The sequence below is a fragment of the Cheilinus undulatus genome, linkage group 13 (assembly GCF_018320785.1).
Source record: "Cheilinus undulatus linkage group 13, ASM1832078v1, whole genome shotgun sequence".
Lineage (NCBI taxonomy): Eukaryota > Metazoa > Chordata > Actinopteri > Labriformes > Labridae > Cheilinus > Cheilinus undulatus.
In genome coordinates, this window is record NC_054877.1 from 139,106 (window position 1) to 164,227 (window position 25,122).

Consider the following 25,122-nt stretch of genomic DNA (forward strand, 5'->3'; position numbering starts at 1 on the left):
TCTTGTTTCACTCGTAATTTATTACGGTGTTATATATTTCATATTTGATTAGTTGCTTGAGGGGAACGAGGAAAAACGAAGCAGCGTTTATTGTTTTTGGGCACTCCAAGCATCCGTACCGTAAACCCCACTATAGAGACGCATCATCGTTCAGACTCCTCTACATCCGCATGGGGCACTCAGGCTACTGTAATGTTATTCTAGAGACTTCCTCTGTTCCACCGCTGTTTAAAACTGTCAACCTCAGCAGTTTACCGATCTGTGTCGATAAAGATGTGCCTGATCGACTACTTTGGTCTCAAAACAACGTGACGTCACACCCTCTTGGTTGTAGTAGAGGTCCTGCATATGTGGATGGACACTGCCTGACTGCATAAGCCGCTGTAGGGTCCATCCATATGAGCAGAGATCTGCGGAAGCCCGAAAGGACGATCTGAATGGCGGAAGTAGACACAGAGCGAATGACAGAGAAGGTTTATTAAACTAAAGGAGACGGACCGGGCTGTGAACTCTGAACTCTATGTAAGCGCTCTCATATTAAATGATAGCTTCATTACATCCGGACACTTTAGTGTGTTGATCAGTGGAAGAGGCGTCCACGTGCTTTAATCCGTCAGTCACACTGGCTGGACTCCGCGCATGCTCCTCTCCGTGAGTCTGATAACAGGATAAATAACCGCGCATGCTCCTCTCCGTGAGTCTGATAACAGGATAAATAACCGCGCATGCTCCTCTCCGTGAGTCTGATAACAGGATAAATAACCGCGCATGCTCCTCTCCGTGATCTCAGAGGATGGCGACAAGAGGCAGATATGTGCTTCAGAGACTGCTGGCTGGATTCAGAGCCCACAACCTCGACCTGACCTCAGAACAAGGACGCCTGCTGAGGAAACCTCTACTGCGGCACGTGACCTGCTCACACACACTGAGCAGGTCTGGATATCCACACACAGGTACTCCACACACAGGTACTCCACACACAGGTAATCCACACACAGGTACTCCACACACAGGTACTCCACACACAGGTAATCCACACACAGGTACTCCACACACAGGTACTCCACACACAGGTAATCCACACACAGGTAATCTACACACAGGTACTCCACACACAGGTAATCCACACACAGGTACTCCACACACAGGTACTCCACACACAGGTAATCCACACACAGGTAATCTACACACAGGTACTCCACACACAGGTAATCCACACACAGGTAATCTACACACAGGTACTCCACACACAGGTAATCCACACACAGGTAATCCACACACAGGTACTCCACACACAGGTACTCCACACACAGGTAATCTACACACAGGTACTCCACACACAGGTAATCCACACACAGGTACTCCACACACAGGTACTCCACACACAGGTACTCCACACACAGGTAATCCACACACAGGTACTCCACACACAGGTACTCCACACACAGGTAATCCACACACAGGTACTCCACACACAGGTACTCCACACACAGGTAATCCACACACAGGTAATCTACACACAGGTACTCCACACACAGGTAATCTACACACAGGTACTCCACACACAGGTGATCTACACACAGGTAATCCACACACAGGTAATCTACACACAGGTACTCCACACACAGGTACTCCACACACAGGTAATCTACACACAGGTACTCCACACACAGGTAATCTACACACAGGTACTCCACACACAGGTGATCTACACACAGGTAATCCACACACAGGTAATCTACACACAGGTAATCCACACACAGGTAATCTACACACAGGTACTCCACACACAGGTACTCCACACACAGGTACTCCACACACAGGTAATCCACACACAGGTACTCCACACACAGGTACTCCACACACAGGTAATCCACACACAGGTACTCCACACACAGGTACTCCACACACAGGTAATCTACACACAGGTACTCCACACACAGGTAATCTACACACAGGTACTCCACACACAGGTGATCTACACACAGGTAATCCACACACAGGTAATCTACACACAGGTAATCCACACACAGGTAATCTACACACAGGTACTCCACACACAGGTACTCCACACACAGGTACTCCACACACAGGTAATCCACACACAGGTACTCCACACACAGGTAATCCACACACAGGTACTCCACACACAGGTAATCCACACACAGGTACTCCACACACAGGTACTCCACACACAGGTAATCCACACACAGGTAATCCACACACAGGTACTCCACACACAGGTACTCCACACACAGGTAATCCACACACAGGTACTCCACACACAGGTAATCTACACACAGGTACTCCACACACAGGTGATCTACACACAGGTACTCCACACACAGGTACTCCACACACAGGTAATCCACACACAGGTAATCCACACACAGGTACTCCACACACAGGTAATCCACACACAGGTAATCTACACACAGGTACTCCACACACAGGTACTCCACACACAGGTAATCCACACACAGGTACTCCACACACAGGTACTCCACACACAGGTAATCCACACACAGGTAATCTACACACAGGTACTCCACACACAGGTAATCTACACACAGGTACTCCACACACAGGTGATCTACACACAGGTACTCCACACACAGGTAATCCACACAGGTACTCCACACACAGGTACTCCACACACAGGTAATCTACACACAGGTACTCCACACACAGGTAATCTACACACAGGTACTCCACACACAGGTGATCTACACACAGGTAATCCACACACAGGTAATCTACACACAGGTAATCCACACACAGGTAATCTACACACAGGTACTCCACACACAGGTACTCCACACACAGGTACTCCACACACAGGTAATCCACACACAGGTACTCCACACACAGGTACTCCACACACAGGTAATCCACACACAGGTACTCCACACACAGGTACTCCACACACAGGTCATCTACACACAGGTAATCCACACACAGGTAATCTACACACAGGTAATCCACACACAGGTAATCTACACACAGGTACTCCACACACAGGTACTCCACACACAGGTACTCCACACACAGGTAATCCACACACAGGTACTCCACACACAGGTAATCCACACACAGGTACTCCACACACAGGTAATCCACACACAGGTACTCCACACACAGGTACTCCACACACAGGTAATCCACACACAGGTAATCCACACACAGGTACTCCACACACAGGTACTCCACACACAGGTAATCCACACACAGGTACTCCACACACAGGTAATCTACACACAGGTACTCCACACACAGGTGATCTACACACAGGTACTCCACACACAGGTACTCCACACACAGGTAATCCACACACAGGTAATCCACACACAGGTACTCCACACACAGGTAATCCACACACAGGTAATCTACACACAGGTACTCCACACACAGGTAATCCACACACAGGTAATCCACACACAGGTAATCCACACACAGGTTATCTCCACACACAGGTACTCCACACACAGGTAATCCACACACAGGTAATCCACACACAGGTACTCCACACACAGGTAATCCACACACAGGTAATCCACACACAGGTACTCCACACACAGGTAATCCACACACAGGTACTCCACACACAGGTACTCCACACACAGGTAATCCACACACAGGTACTCCACACACAGGTACTCCACACACAGGTAATCCACACACAGGTAATCTACACACAGGTACTCCACACACAGGTAATCTACACACAGGTACTCCACACACAGGTGATCTACACACAGGTAATCCACACACAGGTAATCTACACACAGGTACTCCACACACAGGTACTCCACACACAGGTAATCTACACACAGGTACTCCACACACAGGTAATCTACACACAGGTACTCCACACACAGGTGATCTACACACAGGTAATCCACACACAGGTAATCTACACACAGGTAATCCACACACAGGTAATCTACACACAGGTACTCCACACACAGGTACTCCACACACAGGTACTCCACACACAGGTAATCCACACACAGGTACTCCACACACAGGTACTCCACACACAGGTAATCCACACACAGGTACTCCACACACAGGTACTCCACACACAGGTAATCTACACACAGGTACTCCACACACAGGTAATCTACACACAGGTACTCCACACACAGGTGATCTACACACAGGTAATCCGCACACAGGTAATCTACACACAGGTAATCCACACACAGGTAATCTACACACAGGTACTCCACACACAGGTATCCACACACAGGGATTCCACACACCTGTACTCCACACACTGGTACTACACACTAATGTAATCCAGACTCTGGTACTCCACACACAGGTAATCCACACACAGGTACTCCACACACAGGTACTCCACACACAGGTAATCCACACACAGGTAATCCACACACAGGTAATCCACACACAGGTACTCCACACACAGGTAATCCACACACAGGTACTCCACACACAGGTAATCTACACACAGGTACTCCACACACAGGTGATCTACACACAGGTACTCCACACACAGGTACTCCACACACAGGTAATCCACACACAGGTAATCCACACACAGGTACTCCACACACAGGTAATCCACACACAGGTAATCTACACACAGGTACTCCACACACAGGTAATCCACACACAGGTAATCCACACACAGGTAATCCACACACAGGTTATCTCCACACACAGGTACTCCACACACAGGTAATCCACACACAGGTAATCCACACACAGGTACTCCACACACAGGTAATCCACACACAGGTAATCCACACACAGGTAATCCACACACAGCTACTCCACACACAGGTAATCCACACACAGGTTATCTCCACACACAGGTAATCCACACACAGGTACTCCACACACAGGTACTCCACACACAGGTAATCCACACACAGGTAATCCACACACAGGTACTCCACACACAGGTTATCTCCACACACAGGTACTCCACACACAGGTTATCTCCACACACAGGTAATCCACACACAGGTACTCCACACACAGGTACTCCACACACAGGTAATCCACACACAGGTAATCCACACACAGGTAATCCACACACAGGTACTCCACACACAGGTAATCCACACACAGGTAATCCACACACAGGTAATCTACACACAGGTACTCCACACACAGGTACTCCACACACAGGTAATCCACACACAGGTAATCCACACACAGGTAATCCACACACAGGTACTCCACACACAGGTAATCCACACACAGGTAATCCACACACAGGTAATCCACACACAGGTACTCCACACACAGGTACTCCACACACAGGTAATCCACACACAGGAACTCCACACACAGGTAATCCACACACAGGTAATCCACACACAGGTACTCCACACACAGGTAATCCACACACAGGTACTCCACACACAGGTACTCCACACACAGGTAATCCACACACAGGTACTCCACACACAGGTACTCCACACACAGGTAATCCACACACAGGAACTCCACACACAGGTAATCCACACACAGGTACTCCACACACAGGTAATCCACACACAGGTAATCCACACACAGGTACTCCACACACAGGTACTCCACACACAGGTAATCCACACACAGGTAATCCACACACAGGTACTCCACACACAGGTAATCCACACACAGGTACTCCACACACAGGTAATCCACACACAGGTAATCCACACACAGGTAATCCACACACAGGTACTCCACACACAGGTAATCCACACACAGGTAATCCACACACAGGAACTCCACACACAGGTAATCCACACACAGGTAATCCACACACAGGTACTCCACACACAGGTAATCCACACACAGGTACTCCACACACAGGTAATCCACACACAGGTACTCCACACACAGGTAATCCACACACAGGTAATCCACACACAGGTACTCCACACACAGGTACTCCACACAGAGGTAATCCACACACAGGTAATCTACACACAGGTACTCCACACACAGGTAATCCACACACAGGTAATCCACACACAGGTACTCCACACACAGGTAATCTACACACAGGTAATCTCCACACAGGTACTCCAAACACAGGTAATCTCCACACAAGTACTCCACACACAGGTACTCCACACAGAGGTAATCCACACACAGGTAATCTACACACAGGTACTCCACACACAGGTAATCCACACACAGGTACTCCACACACAGGTAATCCACACACAGATAATCTCCACACAGGTACTCCACACACAGGTAATCTCCACACAGGTACTCCACACACAGGTAATCTACACACAGGTAATCTCCACACAGGTAATCCACACACAGGTAATCCACACACAGATAATCTCCACACAGGTACTCCACACACAGGTAATCTCCACACAGGTACTCCACACACAGGTAATCTACACACAGGTAATCTCCACACAGGTACTCCACACACAGGTAATCCACACACAGGTACTCCACACACAGGTACTCCACACACAGGTAATCCACACACAGGTAATCCACACACAGGTACTCCACACACAGGTACTCCACACACAGGTAATCCACACACAGGTAATCTCCACACAGGTACTCCACACACAGGTACTCCACACACAGGTACTCCACACACAGGTAATCCACACACAGGTACTCCACACACAGGTACTCCACACACAGGTAATCCACACACAGGTACTCTACACACAGGTACTCCACACACAGGTACTCTACACACAGGTACTCCACACACAGGTAATCCACACACAGGTACTCTACACACAGGTACTCTACACACAGGTAATCCACACACAGGTACTCTACACACAGGTACTCCACACACAGGTAATCCACACACAGGTAATCTACACACAGGTAATCTCCACACAGGTACTCCACACACAGGTAATCTCCACACAAGTACTCCACACACAGGTACTCTACACACAGGTACTCCACACACAGGTACTCTACACACAGGTACTCCACACACAGGTAATCCACACACAGGTAATCTACACACAGGTAATCTCCACACAGGTACTCCACACACAGGTAATCTCCACACACGTACTCCACACACAGGTAATCTACACACAGGTACTCCACACACAGGTAATCCACACACAGGTACTCCACACACAGGTAATCTACATACAGGTAATCTCCACACAGGTACTCCACACACAGGTAATCTCCACACAGGTACTCCACACACAGGTAATCTACACACAGGTAATCTCCACACAGGTAATCTCCACACACAGGTACTCCACACACAGGTACTCAACACACAGGTAATACACACACAGGTAATCCACACACAGGTAATCTACATACAGGTAATCTCCACACAGGTACTCCACACACAGGTAATCTCCACACAAGTACTCCACACACAGGTAATCTACACACAGGTACTCCACACACAGGTACTCTACACACAGGTACTCCACACACAGGTAATCCACACACAGGTAATCTACACACAGGTAATCTCCACACAGGTACTCCACACACAGGTAATCTCCACACAAGTACTCCACACACAGGTAATCTACACACAGGTACTCCACACACAGGTAATCCACACACAGGTACTCCACACACAGGTAATCTACACACAGGTAATCTCCACACACAGGTACTCCACACACAGGTAATCTCCACACAGGTAATCTCCACACAGGTAATCTCCACACAGGTACTCCACACACAGGTAATCTCCACACAGGTAATCTCCACACAGGTACTCCACACACAGGTAATCCACACACAGGTAATCTACATACAGGTAATCTCCACACAGGTACTCCACACACAGGTAATCTCCACACAAGTACTCCACACACAGGTAATCTACACACAGGTACTCCACACACAGGTACTCTACACACAGGTACTCCACACACAGGTAATCCACACACAGGTAATCTACACACAAGTACTCCACACACAGGTAATCTACACACAAGTACTCCACACACAGGTAATCTACACACAGGTACTCCACACACAGGTACTCTACACACAGGTACTCCACACACAGGTAATCTCCACACAAGTACTCCACACACAGGTACTCTACACACAGGTACTCCACACACAGGTAATCTCCACACAAGTACTCCACACACAGGTACTCTACACACAGGTACTCCACACACAGGTAATCCACACACAGGTAATCTACATACAGGTAATCTCCACACAGGTACTCCACACACAGGTAATCTCCACACAAGTACTCCACACACAGGTAATCTACACACAGGTACTCCACACACAGGTACTCTACACACAGGTAATCTACACACAAGTACTCCACACACAGGTAATCCACACACAGGTAATCTACACACAAGTACTCCACACACAGGTAATCTACACACAGGTACTCCACACACAGGTAATCCACACACAGGTACTCCACACACAGGTAATCTACACACAGGTAATCTCCACACACAGGTACTCCACACACAGGTAATCTCCACACAGGTAATCTCCACACAGGTAATCTCCACACAGGTACTCCACACACAGGTAATCCACACACAGGTAATCTCCACACAGGTACTCCACACACAGGTACTCCACACACAGGTAATCTACACACAGGTACTCCACACACAGGTGATCTACACACAGGTACTCCACACACAGGTAATCCACACACAGGTAATCCACACACAGGTAATCCACACACAGGTAATCTACACACAGGTACTCCACACACAGGTAATCCACACACAGGTAATCCACACACAGGTTCTACACACAGGTACTCCACACACAGGTGATCTACACACAGGTACTCCACACACAGGTACTCCACACACAGGTAATCTACACACAGGTAATCCACACACAGGTAATCTACACACAGGTACTCCACACACAGGTACTCCACACACAGGTAATCTACACACAGGTACTCCACACACAGGTAATCCACACACAGGTAATCTACACACAGGTACTCCACACACAGGTACTCCACACACAGGTAATCTACACACAGGTACTCCACACACAGGTACTCCACACACAGGTAATCTACACACAGGTAATCCACACACAGGTACTCCACACACAGGTACTCCACACACAGGTAATCCACACACAGGTAATCTACACACAGGTACTCCACACACAGGTAATCCACACACAGGTAATCTACACACAGGTACTCCACACACAGGTACTCCACACACAGGTAATCTACACACAGGTACTCCACACACAGGTACTCCACACACAGGTAATCCACACACAGGTAATCTACACACAGGTACTCCACACACAGGTAATCCACACACAGGTAATCTACACACAGGTACTCCACACACAGGTAATCCACACACAGGTAATCCACACACAGGTACTCCACACACAGGTACTCCACACACAGGTACTCCACACACAGGTAATCCACACACAGGTACTCCACACACAGGTAATCCACACACAGGTACTCCACACACAGGTAATCCTCACACAGGTACTCCACACACAGGTAATCCACACACAGGAAATCCACACACAGGTACTCCACACACAGGTAATCCACACACAGGTAATCCACACACAGGTACTCCACACACAGGTAATCCACACACAGGTACTCCACACACAGGTAATCCACACACAGGTACTCCACACACAGGTACTCCACACACAGGTAATCTACACACAGGTACTCCACACACAGGTAATCTACACACAGGTACTCCACACACAGGTAATCCACACACAGGTAATCCACACACAGGTACTCCACACACAGGTAATCCACACACAGGTAATCTCCACACAGGTACTCCACACACAGGTAATCCACACACAGGTAATCCGAACACAGGTACTCCACACACAGGTACTCCACACACAGGTAATCCACACACAGGTAATCCACACACAGGTACTCCACACACAGGTACTCCACACACAGGTAATCCACACACAGGTAATCCACACACAGGTACTCCACACACAGGTAATCCACACACAGGTACTCCACACACAGGTAATCCACACACAGGTACTCCACACACAGGTACTCCACACACAGGTACTCCACACACAGGTAATCTCCACACAGGTAATCTACACACAGGTAATCTACACACAGGTAATCTCCACACAGGTACTCCACAAACAGGTAATCTCCACACAGGTACTCCACACACAGGTAATCTCCACACAGGTACTCCACACACAGGTAATCTACACACAGGTAATCCACACACAGATAATCTCCACACAGGTTCTCCACACACAGGTAATCTACACACACAGGTTATCTCCACACAGGTACTCCACACACAGGTAATCCACACACAGATAATCCACACACAGGTACTCCACACACAGGTAATCTACACACAGGTAATCTACACACAGGTAATCTCCACACAGGTACTCCACACACAGGTACTCCACACACAGGTAATCCACACACAGATAATCTCCACAGAGGTACTCCACACACAGGTAATCTACACACAGGTAATTCACACCAGGTAATCTCCACACAGGTACTCCACACACAGGTACTCCACACACAGGTAATTCACACCAGGTAATCTACACACAGGTAATCCACACACACAGGTTCTACACACAGGTAATCCACACACAGGTAATCTACACACAGGTACTCCACACACAGGTAATCCACACACAGGTAATCTACACACACAGGTAATCCACACACAGGTAATCTACACACAGGTAATCTAAACACACAGGTAATCCACACACAGGTAATCCACACACAGGTAATCTACACACAGGTAATCTACACACAGGTAATCCACACACAGGTAATCTACACACAGGTAATCCACACACAGGTAATCCACACACAGGTAATCCACACACAGGTAATCTACACACAGGTACTCCACACACAGGTACATCACACACAGGTAATCTACACACACAGGTAATCCACACACAGGTAATCTACACACAGGTACTCCACACACAGGTACATCACACACAGGTAATCTACACACAGGTAATCTACACACAGGTACTCCACACACAGGTACTCTACACACAGGTACTCCACACACAGGTAATCTCCACACAAGTACTCCACACACAGGTACTCTACACACAGGTACTCCACACACAGGTAATCTCCACACAAGTACTCCACACACAGGTACTCTACACACAGGTAATCTCCACACAGGTACTCCACACACAGGTACTCCACACACAGGTAATCCACACACAGGAACTCCACACACAGGTAATCCACACACAGGTAATCCACACACAGGTACTCCACACACAGGTAATCCACACACAGGTACTCCACACACAGGTAATCCACACACAGGTAATCCACACACAGGTACTCCACACACAGGTAATCCACACACAGGTACTCCACACACAGGTACTCCACACACAGGTACTCCACACACAGGTACTCCACACACAGGTAATCCACACACAGGTACTCCACACACAGGTAATCCACACACAGGTAATCCACACACAGGTACTCCACACACAGGTACTCCACACAGAGGTAATCCACACACAGGTAATCTACACACAGGTACTCCACACACAGGTAATCCACACACAGGTAATCCACACACAGGTACTCCACACACAGGTAATCTACACACAGGTAATCTCCACACAGGTACTCCAAACACAGGTAATCTCCACACAAGTACTCCACACACAGGTACTCCACACAGAGGTAATCCACACACAGGTAATCTACACACAGGTACTCCACACACAGGTAATCCACACACAGGTAATCCACACACAGGTAATCCACACACAGGTACTCCACACACAGGTAATCCACACACAGATAATCTCCACACAGGTACTCCACACACAGGTAATCTCCACACAGGTACTCCACACACAGGTAATCTACACACAGGTAATCTCCACACAGGTACTCCACACACAGGTAATCTCCACACACAGGTAATCCACACACAGGTAATCCACACACAGGTACTCCACACACAGGTACTCCACACACAGGTAATCCACACACAGGTAATCTCCACACAGGTACTCCACACACAGGTACTCCACACACAGGTACTCCACACACAGGTACTCCACACACAGGTACTCCACACACAGGTAATCCACACACAGGTACTCTACACACAGGTACTCCACACACAGGTACTCTACACACAGGTACTCCACACACAGGTAATCCACACACAGGTACTCTACACACAGGTACTCTACACACAGGTAATCCACACACAGGTACTCTACACACAGGTACTCCACACACAGGTAATCCACACACAGGTAATCTACACACAGGTAATCTCCACACAGGTACTCCACACACAGGTAATCTCCACACAAGTACTCCACACACAGGTACTCTACACACAGGTACTCCACACACAGGTACTCTACACACAGGTACTCCACACACAGGTAATCCACACACAGGTAATCTACACACAGGTAATCTCCACACAGGTACTCCACACACAGGTAATCTCCACACAAGTACTCCACACACAGGTAATCTACACACAGGTACTCCACACACAGGTAATCCACACACAGGTACTCCACACACAGGTAATCTACATACAGGTAATCTCCACACAGGTACTCCACACACAGGTAATCTCCACACAGGTACTCCACACACAGGTAATCTACATACAGGTAATCTCCACACAAGTACTCCACACACAGGTAATCTACACACAGGTACTCCACACACAGGTACTCCACACACAGGTAATCCACACACAGGTAATCTACATACAGGTAATCTCCACACAGGTACTCCACACACAGGTAATCTCCACACAAGTACTCCACACACAGGTAATCTACACACAGGTACTCCACACACAGGTACTCTACACACAGGTACTCCACACACAGGTAATCCACACACAGGTAATCTACACACAGGTAATCTCCACACAGGTACTCCACACACAGGTAATCTCCACACAAGTACTCCACACACAGGTAATCTACACACAGGTACTCCACACACAGGTAATCCACACACAGGTACTCCACACACAGGTAATCTACACACAGGTAATCTCCACACACAGGTACTCCACACACAGGTAATCTCCACACAGGTAATCTCCACACAGGTAATCTCCACACAGGTACTCCACACACAGGTAATCTCCACACAAGTACTCCACACACAGGTACTCTACACACAGGTACTCCACACACAGGTAATCCACACACAGGTAATCTACATACAGGTAATCTCCACACAGGTACTCCACACACAGGTAATCTCCACACAAGTACTCCACACACAGGTAATCTACACACAGGTACTCCACACACAGGTACTCTACACACAGGTACTCCACACACAGGTAATCCACACACAGGTAATCTACACACAAGTACTCCACACACAGGTAATCTACACACAAGTACTCCACACACAGGTAATCTACACACAGGTACTCCACACACAGGTACTCTACACACAGGTACTCCACACACAGGTAATCTCCACACAAGTACTCCACACACAGGTACTCTACACACAGGTAATCCACACACAGGTAATCTCCACACAAGTACTCCACACACAGGTACTCTACACACAGGTACTCCACACACAGGTAATCCACACACAGGTAATCTACATACAGGTAATCTCCACACAGGTACTCCACACACAGGTAATCTCCACACAAGTACTCCACACACAGGTAATCTACACACAGGTACTCCACACACAGGTACTCTACACACAGGTACTCCACACACAGGTAATCCACACACAGGTAATCTACACACAAGTACTCCACACACAGGTAATCTCCACACAAGTACTCCACACACAGGTAATCTACACACAGGTACTCCACACACAGGTAATCCACACACAGGTACTCCACACACAGGTAATCTACACACAGGTAATCTCCACACACAGGTACTCCACACACAGGTAATCTCCACACAGGTAATCTCCACACAGGTAATCTCCACACAGGTACTCCACACACAGGTAATCCACACACAGGTAATCTCCACACAGGTACTCCACACACAGGTACTCCACACACAGGTAATCTACACACAGGTACTCCACACACAGGTGATCTACACACAGGTACTCCACACACAGGTAATCCACACACAGGTAATCCACACACAGGTAATCCACACACAGGTAATCTCCACACAGGTACTCCACACACAGGTAATCCACACACAGGTAATCCACACACAGGTTCTACACACAGGTACTCCACACACAGGTGATCTACACACAGGTACTCCACACACAGGTACTCCACACACAGGTAATCTACACACAGGTAATCCACACACAGGTAATCTACACACAGGTACTCCACACACAGGTACTCCACACACAGGTAATCTACACACAGGTACTCCACACACAGGTAATCCACACACAGGTAATCTACACACAGGTACTCCACACACAGGTACTCCACACACAGGTAATCTACACACAGGTACTCCACACACAGGTACTCCACACACAGGTAATCTACACACAGGTAATCCACACACAGGTACTCCACACACAGGTACTCCACACACAGGTAATCCACACACAGGTAATCTACACACAGGTACTCCACACACAGGTACTCCACACACAGGTAATCTACACACAGGTACTCCACACACAGGTACTCCACACACAGGTAATCCACACACAGGTAATCTACACACAGGTACTCCACACACAGGTAATCCACACACAGGTAATCTACACACAGGTACTCCACACACAGGTAATCCACACACAGGTAATCCACACACAGGTACTCCACACACAGGTACTCCACACACAGGTACTCCACACACAGGTAATCCACACACAGGTACTCCACACACAGGTAATCCTCACACAGGTACTCCACACACAGGTAATCCACACACAGGAAATCCACACACAGGTACTCCACACACAGGTAATCCACACACAGGTAATCCACACACAGGTACTCCACACACAGGTAATCCACACACAGGTACTCCACACACAGGTAATCCACACACAGGTACTCCACACACAGGTACTCCACACACAGGTAATCTACACACAGGTACTCCACACACAGGTAATCTACACACAGGTACTCCACACACAGGTAATCCACACACAGGTAATCCACACACAGGTACTCCACACACAGGTAATCCACACACAGGTAATCCACACACAAGTACTCCACACACAGGTAATCCACACACAGGTAATCCGAACACAGGTACTCCACACACAGGTACTCCACACACAGGTAATCCACACACAGGTAATCCACACACAGGTACTCCACACACAGGTACTCCACACACAGGTAATCCACACACAGGTAATCCACACACAGGTACTCCACACACAGGTAATCCACACACAGGTACTCCACACACAGGTAATCCACACACAGGTACTCCACACACAGGTACTCCACACACAGGTACTCCACACACAGGTAATCTCCACACAGGTAATCTCCACACAGGTAATCTACACACAGGTAATCTACACACAGGTAATCTCCACACAGGTACTCCACAAACAGGTAATCTCCACACAGGTACTCCACACACAGGTAATCTCCACACAGGTACTCCACACACAGGTAATCTACACACAGGTAATCCACACACAGATAATCTCCACACAGGTTCTCCACACACAGGTAATCTACACACACAGGTTATCTCCACACAGGTACTCCACACACAGGTAATCCACACACAGATAATCCACACACAGGTACTCCACACACAGGTAATCTACACACAGGTAATCTACACACAGGTAATCTCCACACAGGTACTCCACACACAGGTAATCCACACACAGATAATCTCCACAGAGGTACTCCACACACAGGTAATCTACACACAGGTAATTCACACCAGGTAATCTCCACACAGGTACTCCACACACAGGTACTCCACACACAGGTAATTCACACCAGGTAATCTACACACAGGTAATCCACACACACAGGTTCTACACACAGGTAATCCACACACAGGTAATCTACACACAGGTACTCCACACACAGGTAATCCACACACAGGTAATCTACACACAGGTAATCTACACACACAGGTAATCCACACACAGGTAATCTACACACAGGTAATCTACACACAGGTAATCCACACATAGGTAATCTCCACACAGGTACTCCACACACAGGTAATCTACACACAGGTAATTCACACCAGGTAATCTCCACACAGGTACTCCACACACAGGTACTCCACACACAGGTAATTCACACCAGGTAATCTACACACAGGTAATCCACACACACAGGTTCTACACACAGGTAATCCACACACAGGTAATCTACACACAGGTGCTCCACACACAGGTAATCCACACACAGGTAATCTACACACAGGTAATCTACACACACAGGTAATCCACACACAGGTAATCTACACACAGGTAATCTAAACACACAGGTAATCCACACACAGGTAATCCACACACAGGTAATCTACACACAGGTAATCTACACACAGGTAATCCACACACAGGTAATCTACACACAGGTAATCCACACACAGGTAATCCACACACAGGTAATCCACACACAGGTAATCTACACACAGGTACTCCACACACAGGTACATCACACACAGGTAATCTACACACACAGGTAATCCACACACAGGTAATCTACACACAGGTACTCCACACACAGGTACATCACACACAGGTAATCTACACACAGGTAATCCACACACAGGTAATCCACACACAGGTAATCTACACACAGGTAATCTACACACAGGTAATCCACACACAGGTAATCTACACACAGGTAATCTACACACACAGGTAATCCACACACAGGTAATCTACACACAGGTACTCCACACACAGGTACTCCACACACAGGTAATCTATACACAGGTAATCTCCACACAGGTACTCCACACACAGGTAATCCACACACAGGTAATCTCCACACAGGTACTCCACACACAGGTAATCTCCACACAGGTAATCCACACACAGGTAATCTACACACAGGTAATCTACACACACAGGTAATCCACACACAGGTAATCTACACACAGGTAATCTAAACACACAGGTAATCCACACACAGGTAATCCACACACAGGTAATCTACACACAGGTAATCTCCACACAGGCACTCCACACACAGGTAATCTACACACAGGTAATCTCCACACAGGTAATCCACACACAGGTAATCTACACACAGGTAATCTACACACACAGGTAATCCACACACAGGTAATCTACACACAGGTAATCTCCACACAGGTAATCCACACACAGGTAATCTCCACACAGGTAATCCACACACAGGTAATCTACACACAGGTAATCTACACACACAGGTAATCCACACACAGGTAATCTACACACAGGTAATCTAAACACACAGGTAATCCACACACAGGTAATCTACACACAGGTAATCTACACACACAGGTAATCCACACACAGGTAATCTACACACAGGTAATCTACACACACAGGTAATCCACACACAGGTAATCTCCACACAGGTAATCCACACACAGGTAATCTCCACACAGGTAATCCACACACAGGTAATCTACACACAGGTAATCTACACACACAGGTAATCCACACACAGGTAATCTACACACAGGTAATCTAAACACACAGGTAATCCACACACAGGTAATCCACACACAGGTAATCTACACACAGGTAATCTCCACACAGGCACTCCACACACAGGTAATCTACACACAGGTAATCTCCACACAGGTACTCCACACACAGGTAATCTCCACACAGGTACTCCACACACAGGTAATCTACACACAGGTACTCCACACACACAGGTACTCCACACACAGGTAATCTACACACAGGTAATCTACACACAGGTAATCCACACACACAGGTACTCCACACACAGGTAATCTACACACAGGTAATCTACACACAGGTAATCCACACACACAGGTACTCCACACACAGGTACTCCACACACAGGTACTCCACACACAGGTAATCCACACACAGGTTATCTACACACAGGTAATCCACACACACAGGTACTCCACACACAGGTAATCCACACACAGGTAATCTCCACACAGGCACTCCACACACAGGTAATCTACACACAGGTAATTTCCACACAGGTACTCCACACACAGGTAATCTCCACACAGGTACTCCACACACAGGTAATCTACACACAGGTACTCCACACACACAGGTACTCCACACACAGGTAATCCACACACAGGAAATCTACACACAGGTAATCCACACACAGGTAATCTACACACAGGTAATCTACACACAGGTAATCTACACACAGGTACTCCACACACACAGGTACTCCACACACAGGTAATCCACACACAGGAAATCTACACACAGGTACTCCACACACAGGTAATCTACACACAGGTAATCTACACACAGGTAATCCACACACACAGGTACTCCACACACAGGTAATCCACACACAGGTAATCTACACACAGGTAATCCACACACACAGGTACTCCACACACAGGTACTCCACACACAGGTACTCCACACACAGGTAATCCACACACAGGTAATCTACACACAGGTAAACTACACACACAGGTAATCCACACACAGGTAATCTACACACAGGTAATCTCCACACAGGTACTCCACACACAGGTACTCCACACACAGGTAATCTACACACAGGTACTCCACACACAGGTACTCCACACACAGGTACTCCACACACAGGTAATCTCCACACAGGTAATCTACACACAGGTAATCTACACACAGGTAATCTCCACACAGGTACTCCACAAACAGGTAATCTCCACACAGGTACTCCACACACAGGTAATCTCCACACAGGTACTCCACACACAGGTAATCTACACACAGGTAATCCACACACAGGTACTCCACACACAGGTACTCCACACACAGGTAATCTACACACAGGTACTCCACACACAGGTAATCTACACACAGGTACTCCACACACAGGTAATCCACACACAGGTAATCAACACACAGGTACTCCACACACAGGTAATCCACACACAGGTAATCCACACACAGGTACTCCACACACAGGTAATCCACACACAGGTAATCCGAACACAGGTACTCCACACACACAGGTACTCCACACACAGGTAATCCACACACAGGTAATCCACACACAGGTACTCCACACACAGGTACTCCACACACAGGTAATCCACACACAGGTACTCCACACACAGGTAATCCACACACAGGTACTCCACACACAGGTAATCCACACACAGGTAATCCACACACAGGTACTCCACACACAGGTACTCCACACACAGGTAATCTCCACACAGGTAATCTACACACAGGTAATCTACACACAGGTAATCTCCACACAGGTACTCCACAAACAGGTACATCACACACAGGTAATCTACACACAGGTAATCTACACACAGGTACTCCACACACAGGTACATCACACACAGGTAATCTACACACAGGTAATCCACACACAGGTAATCCACACACAGGTAATCTACACACAGGTAATCTACACACAGGTAATCCACACACAGGTAATCTACACACAGGTAATCTACACACACAGGTAATCCACACACAGGTAATCTACACACAGGTACTCCACACACAGGTACTCCACACACAGGTAATCTATACACAGGTAATCTCCACACAGGTACTCCACACACAGGTAATCCACACACAGGTAATCTCCACACAGGTACTCCACACACAGGTAATCTCCACACAGGTACTCCACACACAGGTAATCTACACACAGGTAATCTCCACACAGGCACTCCACACACAGGTAATCTACACACAGGTAATCTCCACACAGGTACTCCACACACAGGTAATCTCCACACAGGTACTCCACACACAGGTAATCTACACACAGGTACTCCACACACAGGTAATCTACACACAGGTAATCTACACACAGGAACTCCACACACAGGTACTCCACACACAGGTAATCTACACACAGGTAATCTACACACAGGTAATCCACACACACAGGTACTCCACACACAGGTACTCCACACACAGGTACTCCACACACAGGTAATCCACACACAGGTTATCTACACACAGGTAATCCACACACACAGGTACTCCACACACAGGTAATCCACACACAGGTAATCTCCACACAGGCACTCCACACACAGGTAATCTACACACAGGTAATTTCCACACAGGTACTCCACACACAGGTAATCTCCACACAGGTACTCCACACACAGGTAATCTACACACAGGTACTCCACACACACAGGTACTCCACACACAGGTAATCCACACACAGGAAATCTACACACAGGTAATCCACACACAGGTAATCTACACACAGGTAATCTACACACAGGTAATCTACACACAGGTACTCCACACACACAGGTACTCCACACACAGGTAATCCACACACAGGAAATCTACACACAGGTACTCCACACACAGGTAATCTACACACAGGTAATCCACACACACAGGTACTCCACACACAGGTACTCCACACACAGGTACTCCACACACAGGTAATCCACACACAGGTAATCTACACACAGGTAATCCACACACACAGGTACTCCACACACAGGTACTCCACACACAGGTAATCCACACACAGGTAATCTACACACAGGTAAACTACACACACAGGTAATCTACACACAGGTAATCCACACACACAGGTACTCCACACACAGGTACTCCACACACAGGTACTCCACACACAGGTAATCCACACACAGGTAATCTACACACAGGTAATCCACACACACAGGTACTCCACACACAGGTACTCCACACACAGGTACTCCACACACAGGTAATCCACACACAGGTAATCTACACACAGGTAATCCACACACACAGGTACTCCACACACAGGTACTCCACACACAGGTACTCCACACACAGGTAATCCACACACAGGTAATCTACACACAGGTAATCCACACACACAGGTACTCCACACACAGGTAATCCACACACAGGTAATCTACACACAGGTAAACTACACACACAGGTAATCCACACACAGGTAATCTACACACAGGTACTCCACACACAGGTAATCTCCACACAGGTACTCCACACACAGGTACTCCACACACAGGTAATCTACACACAGGTACTCCACACACAGGTAATCTCCACACAGGCTCTCCACACACAGGTACTCCACAAACAGGTAATCTACACACAGGTAATCTACAAACAGGTTCGCCACACACAGGTAATCTACACACAGGTAATCTCCACACAGGTACTCCACACACAGGTAATCTCCACACACAGGTAATCTACACACAGGTACTCCACACACACAGGTACTCCACACACAGGTAATCCACACACAGGTAATCTACACACAGGTAATCCACACACACAGGTACTCCACACACAGGTAATCCACACACAGGTACTCCACACACACAGGTACTCCACACACAGGTAATCCACACACAGGTAATCTACACACAGGTAATCCACACACACAGGTACTCCACACACAGGTAATCCACACACAGGTAATCTACACACAGGTAATCCACACACACAGGTACTCCACACACAGGTACTCCACACACAGGTACTCCACACACAGGTAATCCACACACAGGTAATCTACACACAGGTAATCCACACACACAGGTACTCCACACACAGGTACTCCACACACAGGTAATCTACACACAGGTAAACTACACACACAGGTAATCCACACACAGGTAATCTACACACAGGTAATCTCCACACAGGTACTCCACACACAGGTACTCCACACACAGGTAATCTACACACAGGCTCTCCACACACAGGTACTCCACACACAGGTAATCTACACACAGGTACTCCACACACAGGTAATCTACACACAGGTACTCCACACACAGGTAATCTACACACAGGCTCTCCACACACAGGTACTCCACACACAGGTAATCTACACACAGGTACTCCACACACAGGTAATCTACACACAGGTTCACCACACACAGGTAATCTCCACACAGGTAATCTACACACAGGTTCGCCACACACAGGTAATCCACACACAGGTAATCCACACACAGGTTCGCCACACACAGGTAATCTACACACAGGTTCGCCACACACAGGTAATCCACACACAGGTAATCCACACACAGTTAATCTACACACAGGTAATCTCCACACAGGTACTCCACACACAGGTAATCTCCACACAGGTACTCCACACACAGGTAATCTCCACACACAGGTAATCTACACACAGGTTCGCCACACACAGGTAATCCACACACAGGTAATCTACACACAGGTTCGCCACACACAGGTAATCTCCACACACAGGTAATCTACACACAGGTTCGCCACACACAGTTAATCTACACACAGGTAATCTACACACAGGTTCGCCACACACAGGTAATCTCCACACACAGGTAATCTACACACAGGTTCGCCACACACAGTTAATCTACACACAGGTAATCTCCACACAGGTAATCTCCACACAGGTAATCTCCACACAGGTAATCTCCACACAGGTACTCCACACACAGGTAATCTACACACAGGTAATGTACACACACAGGTACTCCACACACAGGTAATCCACACACAGGTACTCCACACACAGGTAATCTACACACAGGTAATCCACACACAGGTACTCCACACACAGGTAATCTACACACAGGTACTCCACACACAGGTACTCCACACACAGGTACTCCACACACAGGTAATCTACACACAGGTAATCCACACACAGGTACTCCACACACAGGTAATCTACACACAGGTACTCCACACACAGGTAATCTACACACACAGGTACTCCACACACAGGTAATCTACACACAGGTAATCCACACACAGGTAATCCACACACAGGTAATCTACACACAGGTAATCTACACACAGGTACTCCACACACAGGTAATCTACACACAGGTAATCTACACACAGGTAATCCACACACAGGTACTCCACACACAGGTAATCTACACACAGGTACTCCACACACAGGTAATCTACACACAGGTACTCCACACACAGGTAATCTACACACAGGTACTCCACACACAGGTACTCCACACACAGGTAATCTACACACAGGTAATCCACACACAGGTACTCCACACACAGGTAATCCACACACAGGTAATCTACACACAGGTACTCCACACACAGGTACTCCACACACAGGTAATCTACACACAGGTACTCCACACACAGGTAATCTCCACACAGGTACTCCACACACAGGTAATCTCCACACAGGTACTCCACACACAGGTAATCCACACACAGGAAATCTACACACAGGTAATCCACACACAGGTAATCTACACACAGGTAATCTACACACAGGTAATCTACACACAGGTAATCCACACACAGGAAATCTACACACAGGTAATCCACACACAGGTAATTTCCACACAGGCACTCCACACACAGGTAATCTCCACACAGGTACTCCACACACACAGGTACTCCACACACAGGTAATCCACACACAGGTAATCTACACACAGGTACTCCACACACACAGGTACTCCACACACAGGTAATCCACACACAGGAAATCTACACACAGGTAATCCACACACAGGTAATCTACACACAGGTAATCTACACACAGGTAATCTACACACAGGTAATCCACACACAGGAAATCTACACACAGGTAATCCACACACAGGTAATCCACACACAGGAAATCTACACACAGGTACTGCACACACAGGTAATCTACACACAGGTAATCTACACACAGGTAATCCACACACAGGAAATCTACACACAGGTACTGCACACACAGGTAATCTACACACAGGTAATCTACACACAGGTAATCCACACACAGGAAATCTACACACAGGTAATCCACACACAGGTAATCTCCACACAGGTAATCCACACACAGGTACTCCACACACACAGGTACTCCACACACAGGTAATCCACACACAGGAAATCTACACACAGGTAATCCACACACAGGAAATCTACACACAGGTAATCTACACACAGGAAATCTACACACAGGTAATCCACACACAGGAAATCTACACACAGGTAATCCACACACAGGTAATCTACACACAGGTAATCCACACACAGGAAATCTACACACAGGTACTCCACACACAGGTAATCTACACACAGGTAATCTACACACAGGTAATCCACACACACAGGTACTCCACACACAGGTACTCCACACACAGGTAATCCACACACAGGTAATCTACACACAGGTAATCCACACACACAGGTACTCCACACACAGGTACTCCACACACAGGTACTCCACACACAGGTACTCCACACACAGGTAATCTACACACAGGTACTCCACACACAGGTACTCCACACACAGGTAATCTACACACAGGTAATCCACACACAGGTACTCCACACACAGGTAATCTACACACAGGAAATCTACACACAGGTAATCCACACACAGGAAATCTACACACAGGTAATCCACACACAGGTAATCTACACACAGGTAATCTACACACAGGTAATCTACACACAGGTAATCCACACACAGGAAATCTACACACAGGTAATCCACACACAGGTAATCCACACACAGGAAATCTACACACAGGTAATCCACACACAGGTAATCTACACACAGGTAATCTACACACAGGTAATCTACACACAGGTACTCCACACACACAGGTACTCCACACACAGGTAATCTACACACAGGTACTCCACACACAGGTAATCTACACACAGGTAATCTACACACAGGTAATCCACACACACAGGTACTCCACACACAGGTACTCCACACACAGGTACTCCACACACAGGTACTCCACACACAGGTAATCTACACACAGGTACTCCACACACAGGTAATCTACACACACAGGTTATGTACACACACAGGTACTCCACACACAGGTAATCCACACACAGGTACTCCACACACAGGTAATCTACACACAGGTACTCCACACACAGGTAATCTACACACACAGGTTATGTACACACACAGGTACTCCACACACAGGTAATCCACACACAGGTACTCCACACACAGGTAATCTACACACAGGTACTCCACACAC

The 25,122-nt window shown here is 47.6% G+C and overlaps 1 protein-coding gene across 2 annotated transcripts in view; it reads left to right on the forward strand.

Moving 5' to 3' along the window:
• Window positions 1-397: 397 nt before the first annotated feature.
• Window positions 398-25,122, forward strand: part of dars2 (aspartyl-tRNA synthetase 2, mitochondrial) — a 60,061-nt gene continuing 35,336 nt past the window's right edge. For both annotated transcript variants that reach the window (XM_041802536.1, XM_041802537.1), the window contains exon 1: window positions 398-953. In XM_041802536.1, coding sequence (XP_041658470.1) covers window positions 794-953 — 160 coding nt within the window. In that variant the 5' untranslated portion in view covers window positions 398-793. The remainder of the gene's footprint in view (window positions 954-25,122) is intronic.